The 13669-nt window shown below is 44.3% G+C and overlaps 1 protein-coding gene across 4 annotated transcripts in view; it reads left to right on the top strand.

Moving 5' to 3' along the window:
* Positions 1–228: 228 nt before the first annotated feature.
* Positions 229–13669, top strand: part of hivep1 (HIVEP zinc finger 1) — a 49623-nt gene continuing 36182 nt past the window's right edge. Inside the window, exons 1-2 of one of the 4 annotated variants that reach the window (XM_076105649.1) lie at positions 229–496; positions 2993–3121. In XM_076105649.1, the coding sequence (XP_075961764.1) occupies positions 3082–3121 (40 nt within the window). In that variant the 5' untranslated portion in view covers positions 229–496; positions 2993–3081. Of the gene's footprint in view, positions 1752–2992; positions 3122–13669 lie in introns of all 4 variants that reach the window. The other 3 variants (XM_076105645.1, XM_076105648.1, XM_076105647.1) reach the window with 3 other exon arrangements.

The raw sequence follows: 13669 nt of genomic DNA, 5'->3' as shown, positions 1-13669 counted from the left end.
AGACCCGCTTCTGTGAGCCTGCTGCGGGTTTGTGCATGGGAAAGCCCAGTCGCTAGTGGCGGAGGGGCACAACGTGACCTGACAACAAGGAACCTCCGGGAAAACCGTCAGTCCTAAAGTATGTGCAGAAGAGCGAGTGTGTGGGGGTCCACCAGGGGGCGTCACGACAAACGACACGACCTGTGGCTCCTCTAGAAGCGACGAGAAACGATTAATGTAGCCCCACCGCGAGGGAGAGAGGAGGTGCAGCTCAACGAACGCAGGGAAAAAAAACACGCGGGTGAAATTTTGGCTCCGGTGTCATCGGCCTTGCGGTGGTGCACCGGCCGTCGGGAGCCCCCCGCTGCCCGGAGAGGACACCCCGTAGCTGGGAGGCGGAGACGGGACCCCCGTTGACGTCAGTGGGCCTGTCTGTTTCCTGCAATAGAAAGTGAGAGAGAAGGTGAAGGGAGAAAATACAGAGCTGTACCCCCCCACCTCCTCTTTACACTAAAAGGTGTGTTACAACCCTGCACCTGTGAGTATTAATAAATCCAAGCTAGATTTGTTTTTCTCTGTGTTGTTGGAGCCGGGACCCGCTGCCCGGTGGCGGGGTGTCAATGTGATATAGGTCGCTGTCGGTAGCTGCAGCCAGAGAGAAGTCGGACATGCTTTTATCGGTGTCCGCTGTGTTGTCTCGTCCGGATTTAGCCTGCTGCGAACTTTAAAGCGTCTGTGAAGTGTACTTTGTTCACGTAGGAGGCCGGCACCGGTTTCTTTTTTTTTTTTTTGGCGCAGTGTTGTTTTGGACTTCTGCAGCAAACCGTGCTCTTGAGGAGGCAACTTGAGCGGCTGCGGCGCTTCTCTACACGGCGCTCTTTGTTGCTCAATTTGTTTTTCTGCACCTTAGGTAAGCCACAAGCTATTTCCGTCCCCCCCCCTTACTTGTCTGTTCGCGTGGTCACTGTCATCACCAATTGCTGCTGATAAAATGTGCATGTGTGGCGGGCGGAAAAGGTTTTCCGGCCGCGGCGGGTGTTTTGTTGGATACGGTGGAAGTGTCCCGTTGGAGCGCCGATGCAGAGACAGTGAGGGGTTTTCCCTGGCTCCTCCCTCGCTTTGCAGGGCGTTCACGTGTTGCAACAGGCACAGAATACGCTATTCCCACGCATTGTTTTTGCTGACTTCATTGCAGGCGCTTAAAACCCTATTATTTGTCTTTCCTCCTGCCATGTTTGTCACGATCGCGCCCGATGAACCGTGGCGCTCACCTCACTTTGCAACAACAACACAAATCTGTGCAGCATCACTCTATATTTATATTTCCTTCTATTGCATCTTATTAATTATATCACACACTCAAATACAATGCGTGACTGTGCGTGCGTTGCCGCCTGCTGCTGCCCTGCTTTTTATTTTATTTTTTTACATAATATGCCTCTGGTCGATCCTCAGGTGTGAGTGGAAATCATCATTAGTCACCTGCTAGTGCATTCCAGCCTGCCCGTGTTAGGACATAGCGTTACAGCGCAGCCTTGCCTTGAGTCACCGGTATGTTTTTATTTTTTGTTTTTTTTGTATCCTCGCTTCAGTATCAGGGTGTTTCCTCAAATATCGGTGCGCACGCACGCACGCGCGCAAACACAGACGGGCTGGCAGACCGACTGACAGACGCGCCAGAGGAAAGAACAAATGTGCACGTCTCTCTCTCTCTCATCTCCTCCGCCTCATCATCCACGCCGTTGATCCCCAAACCGAATTGCGCATCACAGGTGAGACGCGCGTTTCCTAATCGTGTGACTTCAACCACCCGACCTGGATGTGTTTTAGTTGCGACCTGCTGCAACCGCCGTGCACACGCACACACGTGGGCGCGCGCGACTGTATATATCGAAATCCGCCGTGAGGTGATGTCATTGCCATAGCGCCACATGTACCAACTGTATGGAGCAAAAAAAATCCTCATCCGGTTGTAGTAAGTGTTATGTAATAATAGAGGGGGGGGACAAAGACTGATTCCTGAAGCTCTCTGCAACGTGCATCGCTCCTGGCGCGAGGTATAGGTGTTGTGTGGGGGGGCATGGTGGAGGTGATGCAAGGGGGAAGAAAGCTTAGAATAAAATGTGATTATATCAGATGTTTATTCATGATGTTGTGATTGTCTGTCTCTGCAGAGGTGAGCTTTTGTTCTGCGGTTGTTGCTGTTGTAGCTCTGTGTTTTTGACATGTTGGTAACGTTTCACTTCAACAACCCCACCCCCCTTTTTTTTGCCATTCAGAATTTGCATGAAACTTACATTAGGCTTTTGATCTCTCATTTCTGCAAAAGAGCATCCGATTGGACCCCCCCCCCCCCCCCCCCCCACACACACACACACACACACACACACACAGGTGGGTTCAGTGTTCTGGCGTTCTGCCTCTCTGCAGTGATCCAATTTCAAACAGGGAGGTCTCTCTCTCAGACAGTAACCTCCATGTGCCCCCCCCCCCCCCTCCTCCCAGCTGCCCGACCCGAAGCGTTCATCGGCGTCACACGCGGGACCTCATTGTTTGCATCGTTCATCATTCGCACCGACATTCGCCAAAGTGAAGCGCGAGCCACCCCTGTATCAGCCGCTGACATCTCACATCAGTCGTACACAACGGCCGATCCGCCGCCTTTTTGTTCCAGATCAGAGTGGCAGATAGCAGCTGCTGCAGAGGTTATATTGATATGGAGGGGGAGGGGGGGCATATTCACACCTCCCCACAGACGGTAGCCCGAGTCGCACTGCACGTTTATTGCACAGCAGCTCAGAGGCAAAAGGCTCGAAATGAAAAGCCCATTCTTGTTTTGTGGCACCTGTTTGAGGAATGAACTCACTCTGCCCCGGACTCCCAGGCTGCTCCCAAGCGAGAGCAGAGGACTCCGCTCGCTTGCGGGGGCCAGCATTAGTGCCTTATTGATCTGTGGGAGCTCATGTTTAGCCGATTCTGACTCAATGTATACATATATGTGTGTTTGCTGTAGATGAACCCTGCGGCTCAGGAGCCAACTGTTCTCGAGGTCCAACGTCCGAGTTTCCCCAAGATGCAACCCGTGAACTGAGGGCGGAAAAGATGCCGCGCACCAAACAGAACAACCCGAAAAACTTAAAAGGTGAGTTCACGCTGCTGCGGTCTGCGTTTTCCTGTCAGCTGGTGGATTTTGTTGGTTTGGATTTTTTTACAGAAGGCCTAAAGAGGAGCTGCTCGGTTGCCTCTTTTGACCACAAAGTAATGAGGTCATTTCATCTTGTTCTGAGATGTTTGTCCTAAAATAGTGTGATCATTATCTTCCTACGTGTCCTGAAATACGATTACAGGAAGACGTTTCGTAACGGCAGGTGTATACTGTCTCTGTCATAGTAGTGAGTGATATTGTTTTTAAATGAGGCCACATATTGCGAAATCCATTCATGGCAAATATGATAAAATCCTTGCCAACACTGGTGTGTTGATGCTCGGCTCTGCCAGTTGTAATTTGTCTGTTTGTTTTTTTTAACCACACGTCATGTTGCTCTCCAGTGATGTATCTCTAAATTTGGTGATTTTTAATGTGTCACGTTAACTGTCTTTTTATGCATTAAGAGAGAAATTTGAAACCTCCCCCCCGAACAAAAAGAACTGAAGGATCCATTAGATGGTCTTATGAACGGGGCTGTTGTTCCTTTTAGAGATACATGCTTTTCACAGGACAGCGATGATCATGTGATGGCTTTCTTCCTAAACCGGTTGCTTGCTCTTCAGATGGGAGGTCTTATGTTATAACTTACACTATTTTTTCGATCTAATTCGAGAAAAGCTGTCATAGTATAAAGAACAAACCATCAATGATCAGAAAGGGGTGGCCGTGGCTGAGTAGGTAGAGCAGGTCGTCCTCTAATCGGAAGATCGGTGGTCCGATTCTTGGCTGCTTCCTGTGGAAGTGTCCTTTGGCAAGACACTGAAGCTATAGACTGATTATAAGAAGTGGACGTAGTCACCGTGACGTCACCCATTGGTTGTGCTGTTTTTAAGGCCTCAAGTTCTGCATTTTTTGCCTTTATCCTCTTGACGTTTTGCAGCAAGAAGCGACACGAGAGAGTGGAGCCAAGAACAAGTGAACGCCGACTAAGACACGCAAACATTTTAAAAGTAAGTTTCGTGAACTGAAAACACAACGATTGTGAAAGGGTTAGAGTTGACGAGACTGAACAACGCCGTGGTAGCTACCTGTCAATCACAAGGTAGCCCAGCCTTGCTTTATGGTCTATGTGACTCTAAATGGACCATAACTTACTAAATAAACATGCTGTATTGACTTGAAACTAGAGATTGAGACCATAAGCTCATGTTTACAATGTTTACCGAGGTAATAAATCAAGAGAGAAGTAGTCATTTTCTCATAGACTTCTATACAACCAGACTTCTCTTTGTAACCAGAGGAGTCGCCATTAGAAAGAATGGGTTGGCACCTGACTGAACTTCAAAAGCGTATGTGTGTTCGAAGCACTTTGAGTGGACGGAAGACTGTATGAAAGGCAGTATGAAAATGCAAGTCCATTTACTAATTCCATTTACCACCATTACGCTACTTCCTGTCTCAGTTTATGTTGGAGTGGAAGAGTCAAATGGCTGAAGATTAGGTTACAACACTGCTGTCTAGCGGCCGGGTGTTTATAGAAAAAAACGAACCACTGTCTGCCACGAATCTTTGCATTTCAACTTTTTATTAAAAATCAACACATTGTTTTTGAGAATAGATTCAGTATCACAAAGCATTACATGCCGGTACTTAATGTATCAATATTTTCTTACACCCCTCACTTTTTTCCCCCACACCACTGAAGTTGCTCCCTTTTGTCAACCAGAGTTGCCCGATTGGACCATTCGCTCCTAAAAATCGGCTGCTTTTTATTTTGATTTAGAGTGGAAGAAGAAGAGGAACGTTAACGTCAACACCATCCAGAGACTCGGTGGAGATAATTCTTCTCCATTTGAAAACGTGCGATCCTCGAGGTTCCTTCTCCCTGATGTTTGACCTTCTCTGTGCTCCCACTGATGGGAGGAAGAGTCTCTAACGTGCATCTGGGTTTAACACGTACGTGTGTTTCGTATGAGAGGAAGCACAACTAGTTTGGAAGCCAATCGTGGTTCAATATTCAAACAGTTTTTGGGGAAACCGGAGACGTCTTGTTTACAGCAGTTGAACTTGCATTTTCATGGATGATGGGTTTTTGTCAACGAGGGAGAAGGAGTCGATGTAATTGAACTTTCTGGTTGAAAAAAATCATCTTCAGCACAAATTGTTATTCATAGCAAATAAGAGTGTTGTATGGGCATGGGTCTTTTAATATAGTATAGTATATACAATAGTATATCATATCCGACTTTATTAAAACACTTGGAGATAAACTGCCAAAATATAACAAAATGCAGTAGAAGTACATATTGAAGCCAACAGGACTGACATAGTGGAGCTACAGCATCTCCCCATGCTAACACAGAACACCAACTGGCTTGAGGGATTTCGTGTTAGGTTGAGAATTGACAGATTTACGCGTCAACAGACGTTTGCAGTTCACAGATCCAGGAATTTGCAGCGTTACACGCTGGGTGTGAAAGTGTGCATCACTGCCATTCCCCAGCAGCAGATCCACGCGACAGATTTCCTCATGTCTGTGAGCGGCGAGCCAGAGTCCCTCTGTTTATTCATCGTACAAACACTTCCTGTGCTTTTATTTTCACTGGCCAAACAACATCAATAATTGAGTTTTAGAACAGTACATTACATCGCCCGACAGAGGACGATCGACACAGCAGCCGGATAAAACTTTATTCTATTTTTATTGGCGACTCTTTTTTTTCTCGTGGTGCAGACAACGGAGCTGCAGTTGCTGCAGTGTTTTGGCATTTTTGTACTTGAGGGTAAAAGATCTGGACGTGAAGAGAGTATAATCGACGGTGATGGGGATGGGGTTGAAGATCCTAAATTCAAGGGCGGGTTTTGACACTTAAAGAAGGTGGGGGCGCATTTGTAAAATGAGTCTAGGTGTGTTAAGACTTCAATTTAAAACCCTGGTTCTCAGCAATAATAAACTGTATATTATTAAAAGTTACATTGTTTTATTCACTGTAATAGATGAATATACCAAATGTATGAAATACAGCTATGGGCAGGTTATGAGACAACAGACCCCTGGAGTGACACTGCCCCCCCCCACCCATCCTACATAGGATAAAGACCCCCAGACGCAGAGACACACATCAACTACGTCGTTTGCTGTCCGTGGTCATTTTGTGTCTCTTCATAGCTGTTTTTTATCGTGCTTGTTTCGCGTCTCTTTGTGGCCGTATTGCATTGTGTGTCTCTTTGTAGCTGTCTTGTGTCTCTTTGTGGTCGTTTTTTATTGTGCTTGTTTTGTGTTTCTTTGAAGTTGTTTTACGTATCTTTGTGATTGTGTTGTGTCTTGTGGCTGTGTTGCATCATGCATCATGCATCCCTTTGTGCTTGTTTTGTGTCTTTTTGTAGTCCTGTTCTCACTGGTTTTTAGTGTGTTTGTAGCTGTTTTCTTTGTGGATGTTATGTGTCTCTTTGTGGTTGTTTTTTTTAATCGTGCTTGTTTCGTGTCTCTTTGTAGTCGTTGTACGTCTCTTTGTGGTCATTTTGTGTCTCTTTGTAGTTGTTTTTGTCTCTTTTTAAACATTTAGTGTGTCTTTGTGATCATTTTATCTCTCATGCGGCCTTCCCTCTGCAGCTATTGTGATTTTAAAAATGCTGTTGTATCTCTCCCTGTTGTCTTATTGGGATTTTTATCTCTATAATTTAAGACTTTACATTGTTTGCCATGTTTTAAAGTTTCAATTCAATCTAAAAGCAGTAGAAGCAGCAACAGTCTCACATTTAAATAAAGCAGTGTCTTAGAGGTGTTAGCGTGAACTCGATGCAACTTGACGTCTCCAGTTCCAGTGAAATGACTCAACATGTTGTGGAGAGTACCCAGTTCACTTCCTCATCATCTGATAACTCGCTGAGATATTTGTTTGGCTTCTTGTTTTTCACTTTGACCCAGTTAACTCCTCCCCGACCTGCACTCGAGGCTTTTCCTTCATCAGACAGGAAACGATAATTGCATGGCATGCGATCACATGCTTGAACTCTTTTCCGCGTCACATAGGCTAATGAAGCTCAATGCCTGAGGATAGCTTAAAAAACAACAACAACAACAACAACAACTCTGCACTTGAAGCCTAGTGCGACTTTAACGTTGTGTTTTCTTTGCTCTATGGCAGCAATTAATTGCAACACTGACGTCAACGTGGTTTTTACCTCAGCATTCTGAGTTCTGGCTTAATGATGGGAAGCCTCGGCTCTGTCGGGGGGCACAAAGAATCATTTGTTTTATTGACACCGTCCCGACCCGGCTGCATCTATCAGGTGAATTTAAGGCGGCGCTGCATTCTTGCTGGCGTAGGAGGGGAACGAGTACAAGCATGCTGTCAGCAGTCTGACAAAACTTTGCATGATGAGATATTGTCTTCACTCTTAAGCATGATATTTTATATGACTTCCAAAGCAATTTTGTATTCTAAAACATATTTTAAACCAGCATTTCCGTGAACTTTATTGAGTGCAAAAAGGAAATACTCTCATAAGTAGTTACAAGCTATGTATACATGTACATGTATAACAAAAAACTAATTTTGTTCAGCTTTTAATTGCAATTTTCCAGGAATTATTAATTGTAGAAAGCTAAAATGCACCTAAGAACTACTTCCTGTCTGCCTAAAGTGGTGACTCTGTTTTCAAACGCAGAAATGACCAAAACATGAACGGATCAATACAACTGGCAGAGAGGAAGGAACATTGAGTCTGTTCTGAGTCTTTGGGAGAACATTTCTGTCTGTGTTTCTTTTATATGAAACATAATAAACCACCACACACTGTAAACAAGAAACAAAGTACAACATGAGCTGTTATATGGGCTCTAGTTATTCCTGTTGTCCGTTCTCGTTAGCTCGATATCTCAGCCTGGAGGGAACTTCTTCAAATTTGGCACAAGCGTTCGTATGGACTCAAATGTGAACTGATTGGAAGTGGAGGTCAAAGGTCAAGGACACTGTGACCTCACAGGTCATATACCTCACTGTGACCTCTTTCTCATGAGGTCTCAGGAACACCGTCAGCAAATTTTCTAAATTTTGGCACAAACTTCCACATGAACTTGTTTGGTTAGAATGTGTTGGTCAAAGGTCACTGTGACCTCACAAAACACGTTTTGGGCCATAAGTTAAGAATTCAAATTAGGGTAAAATGATTGAGTGAGGATATTTTGGACAGACGTGGATGTTAAGTGCAACTTGACTGGTTGGCGGACAACCTTGATGTGGTAATTCTAGTTTTTTCTTATCTGAGATGTCAAGAAAGGAGAAAAAAAACAGCAAAAAAACCGGGACGTAAATCTTAATTTCACAAATGTTTCATCAACATTTTTGCAGCACACACTGACACCGCTTTCTAACCCGCCTGAGGCCTGTCGGCATACAGCTCATGCGCTCCCAGTGTTTGCGTGTCCTATGACGCAGTTTGTGGGCAGCAATGCAGGAAGTTAGGAACTCCTGCCCCCCCCCCCCCCCCCCCCCCCCTCCCTCCCAGTCTTTGTTTACTTTTGTCACACAGCTGGCCTCCAAGCAGGGACACTCAGTGGTTTCCCCCTCAGACAGACTCCGTCTCTCTGTGGACAGCAGCATAATACTCACTGCTCCCAGGCAAACTGTGAAGTAATGAGATATTAGGGTTTCTTAATGTAATACAGTGGAAAGTGTAAAACCAACAAGAAAAAGTTAGTTTATTCAGACTGAACAGTGTAATTCCTCCGACCAGTGTTTTCTTAGTGAGCAGATCTGTATTGTACTATCTGTATGTACTTGACAATTAATCCTTTAATTAATTGTTTAAGTCCTTTTTCATGCAAAAATGCCAAACATTTCATAGTGCCAGCTTTTCCAAATGTGCAGATTTTTTTCTCTGCTTTTAGTAATTTTGAGGATTGTACCGTTGGTTGGGCTTCAAGATGAAACAATGAAACAATGATTTCTCCTGTGTGGTGCACACCTGTAAGCTCACTTCTCAAGTGCTTTAAATTAGCATGCAGTCGCTGTTGTGCAGCGCGCTGTAGGATGTGTGGCCTGGTTAGTCAGTCACAACGGAAAAATGTGACCCCAAGTTAAAACCCACCGCTTTAGAAATGAGTGCAGTTCATTAACCTTTCTGCTGCTTTCACTCTCTGTCTGTATACATCCAGTGACTGTAGTTCCTTATTTTCACAGTGTGTGTATAGGATCTATATACTTCTTTCATACCGGACGGTGCGTGGTGTTTGTCATCCGTCTGTGTGGCGTTGGCTTTTCAGCGTGCCCCTGAAAATGCCCAGACTTGTTAGCAACACCAGTGTTTATAGAACTGACTCTGGCATTCCTCCTGCCTTATAAAGAAAAGGCTCCTCACACCAGAACCCAACAGGTCTTTAGTGGAGAACATGCTGCGTGATGAATGGTGAACTGCAGTGAAAGGTGTGTGTGTGTGTGTGTGGGGTGGTACGTTTAACAAGGTGGAAAATGTTTACACCCATAAAGCCGATGCAGGGAGACGGAGATGGAGTGTCCCCCCCCAACACGACATCCTTCACCACGCTGACGAGGATGTTTATGCACAGAAATAAAGTTTGCAGGTTTTATTGCATCAACTCTGGTGGCCGATTAATGTTTTATGTTTTATTGTGCTCTAAGCAGGCGCAACAATTGCCTTCAACAGCCCAGTTTGACAGGACGATGACGGATTTCCATGATGTGTTTTTTTTTTTTCACCGCCTCGGTAACTTAGAGCAAAGTGACAACAGTTTCCTGTTAATGATCGACTGTGCCTCGGACCTCGGCGCTGACTGCGGTTAAATATCCAGGGTCGGAATGAACTGCACTAATCAGAGTTGTCCGATAACCTGAAGACGGCCCGATGCCGGACACGTAGTTGTTTGTTTTTGTTGCTTTTGAAGCCACAGAGTCCGGCTTCTCCGGCCCTCATTTTGAGCTACATTTAAACCTCGGAGTGTCTCAACAAATGAAGGTCGGAGAGGTTTGTGGCGGCTCTTCTGTCAGCTCTCTGCCCCCGGCCTTGTGCTCTACAACCTGCTCTGACGTTCCGTCCCAATCCCTTTTAATCCCACAGTTAGGGTCTCTTGCATACCCCACCACTGCCTCAGCAACATTTGGCTTTGTGGAGAACACACTGTAAATCATGAGCCCTACCCAAAAATAGTTATTGATAAGAAATTGGCATATTCACGGTGATCTGTACTTATTTAGTCAAAACTTTGACCAAAAAGAAACGCATTTAAGTTTATTTATTTTTCTGTAGACGCAATACACCCTACATTTTATATTCAGACTATTAAATTCATTTTGACTTTTGTAATATCTGTTTAAAGTTACTCGTAATGCCACTTTAATTGTACACACACACACACACAGGTGGGTAACCAGCCGTTGCTGTTGTCCGTCCCATCTGTGACCTCAACGCTGTCTATCTGTAACATCTGTAACATCTGTAACATTGTACGTTTCTTCATGTGTTACAGAGAAACGTACAATGTTGAAACGTTCTTTCAGCCAGGAGTCCGACGTCGAGGTGGATTTATTTGTCATGCGACTACCATGCTTGAGTCACGCCATCACTTCCGTTATTGTCGGAAGAATATTATTTTGATCCAAACCACAATCTTTTCCTAAACCTTAACAAAGTAACTAACTTGTTTCCTGTGAAGACGATCGTTTATTTTGAAAAGTCCGTATTCATGTAATGAGCCAAAAATGTTCCACCTGTTGCTGGACTTTGGTAAACGCACCAAAAAATGAGGAGTAACTTTTTGGTAAGATGTGACACAAACCGTTGCATGAGTATACTTTGCATTACTCCACTATATCTTTACATAGCAAACATGTCTGCTGCTATATTAATGTGGTGAATGTCGTATAGAGCTCTGTTAAGTAACCTTTTAAATGCAGGACTTTTATTTGTAACCGAGTATTTCTGCACAGGGGTTCTTGCTCCTTATAAGGTCAAGTAGTAGTCCACCACTTTCAGTGTGTGAGCTAGTTAGCCTAGCTCGGTAGGTTCGTCGGCTCCTAGCAACAACGGCCCTGAAATGTCAGTCAACCGTTGGCGTGGAATACGCCCCGTAGCTTAGACTGTTTATTCAAATATGTCCAAAGGTGCCTCTATCCTCTCAGCGGGACTCTACCAGGGACACTTCGCCCTGCACAGGGTCCACTTTTTGCAGAATCACAGGAGGCCAGTTAATCATTTCTAGGATTTGAGGACAATGTGGGGCTTAGCCGGTTCCTCCCCTGGCACCATTTTCCCTTCTCTTTAATACAAACAAGCTAGAGTTTATTTCAATGTTTTTGTATGCACTCTGGCACCTTATTTTCATAAAAGGTATAAAAAACATTTCCCGTCATGAATCCATTTTTTTCCGTTGTGAATTCTGAAGTTGTCGGTGGGACACGCAGTTGATTATCACTGGTTTAAACTATTAAAAAAACCATTCGGCTTAAGTTAACGCCTCGGCGGTGCAGAGAAAGAGTTAACGTGTTGGCCCCCGGAGACTGGATTTTTACATGTTGTGTCATGCACAGGCAGCCAAACCAGTGTTTCCGTACGGTCCCTTCAAATTACAGTGTGTTTGAACACAGCGAGACTCACACAAAGGGAACTTCTCCCCAGAGGCAGGAATAAACCCGGGTTTTAGCAACAGTAACTACAACAGACGGGCCGAAACTAGTTCAGGGATGTCTGTTTGAATTAGTGGTAACCAACGGAGAGGCTTTCACTTTGACAGAGAGGCAGCGCTGGGGACGGGTAGGGAGGAATCTTTATGGCCATCGTTTGTGCGAGTGAAATTGAATAAGGTGAAGGAAATGGCTCACTTTGCCATCCTGAAATGTGCGATAATGTATATTCCTTGTTATTGAATGAGGAATAAAAGCATCTACTTTAATTATTTTTCCGTGTGTGTGTGTGTGTGTGTGTGTGTGTGTGTGTGTGTGTGTGTGTGTGTGTGTGTGTGTGTGTGTGTGTGTGTGTGTGTGTGTGTGTGTGTGTGTGTGTGTGTGTGTGTGTGTGTGTGTGTGTGTGTGTGTGCGCGCGCTGGTTTCAATCGGTGAGACATTCTGCAAAATATATTTTTGATGATGGAAAAAGTGATTTTCGGGAGCTTGTGCCCTTTCTCCATTTTGACTGAACTCTTAATTGTGAGGTGTGATTTATGTTTTATTACCGTGGGCCGTTTGACACGCGAACTGGTGGTCGCCCCGCGACAGATCAGCCCACTCAGGTTAACAAGTTCACCGCGGCGGGGGAGAGAGGAACCTCCCCAACACCTGGCAACATCTGGTTTAGAGGAAGCCAGTTTGTGAGTTGGATAATTTGTGAGGATTTTCAGACGGCCAACTGCCAGTCAAACGTTTGCTCACTGTAAATTAAGAAAATATGATTAATTAAGGAGAAGTGAATTAAGAAACATTCACACTTTTTTATTTATTTCATTGGAATTATTTAACCACTTAATTAGCTGACGAGACAACACACCGTGTTTCCCAATGAATTGTAAGAATCAGAGCTGCTACAATTAGTCAATTAATCAGCAACTGTTTAAAGTACTTTTTTATTATCTTGTACTTGAAGTACAATTTGATCACTTGTGTACTTTTATTTGAGTTAGATTTTCAATGCATGAGTTTTTTACTTTTATTAGAGTATTTTCACTTCTTCCTTAAGATTTCACTCCTGGTTGATTTAGAATTTCTATTTGAGTAAAAACAAAGGAAATGTGCTTTGAGTTTAGCAGTCTGGAGTCTTGGGCATCGTTCAATTTGTGTGTGTGTGTGTGTGTGTACACAACTGAGAAAACTATAATACAGCATTTTTTTCCCCCCGTGAATGTCACCACAGAAACCCAGCTCATAATAGTGCAAATGTATAACTATTGCAATACTTTGATCTGGGGGTCGTACGCTCAATCACCGTTGTGTTGCCTCCTTCAGCAACAGACATTTATTTAAATGAAGACTCTTGGAGATTGGCTCTTTAACCACAGCGCTCATACGCAAGTTCCTCTTTCATTTCTCAGAGTACTTCTCTCTTTCTCCTCTATTGTGAGCTGACATTTGTCTCCCATGGTAACTTCTCTGTGTCTCGTTAAAAGTGTTGCACCATAATGAAGAACATGTTAATCCTAGTGGAGCCCTTCTTAATTACTGCACTGCAAAGGTCATCCAGCTGATCCTAATGTGACTGTAACCAAATATATGATCACAATTCAAACCGTTTTCAATCAAAGGTAAAGTCTGAATTCACTTATAGCCGTATCGTTCATATACTTTCACACGCTCCTGTGCGGTGACCACGCGATGCTAAAATGTACGCCGTTCAAACCTGCAACCGTTTTTTTCACTGTAGCGAATATTCTGCTGATTGTTTTCTTGATCAATCATTTTGGGTTTAGACTGTCGGCCGGGACGATAACAAACATTGTTCATAACTTCACACACCAAAAGATCTTCAGTTTACTTTCACATGAAACAAAGAAATGATTTGAATTCCCTCCCACTTTGGCGTTTCTTCCTCCCA

The sequence above is a fragment of the Anarhichas minor genome, unplaced genomic scaffold, assembly GCF_050575085.1.
Source record: "Anarhichas minor isolate MPS153535 unplaced genomic scaffold, ASM5057508v1 ptg000033l, whole genome shotgun sequence".
In the NCBI taxonomy this organism is placed as follows: Eukaryota; Metazoa; Chordata; class Actinopteri; order Perciformes; family Anarhichadidae; genus Anarhichas; species Anarhichas minor.
Note: the sequence above shows the minus strand (reverse complement) of the source record. Positions and strands in the feature narration are given on the sequence as shown.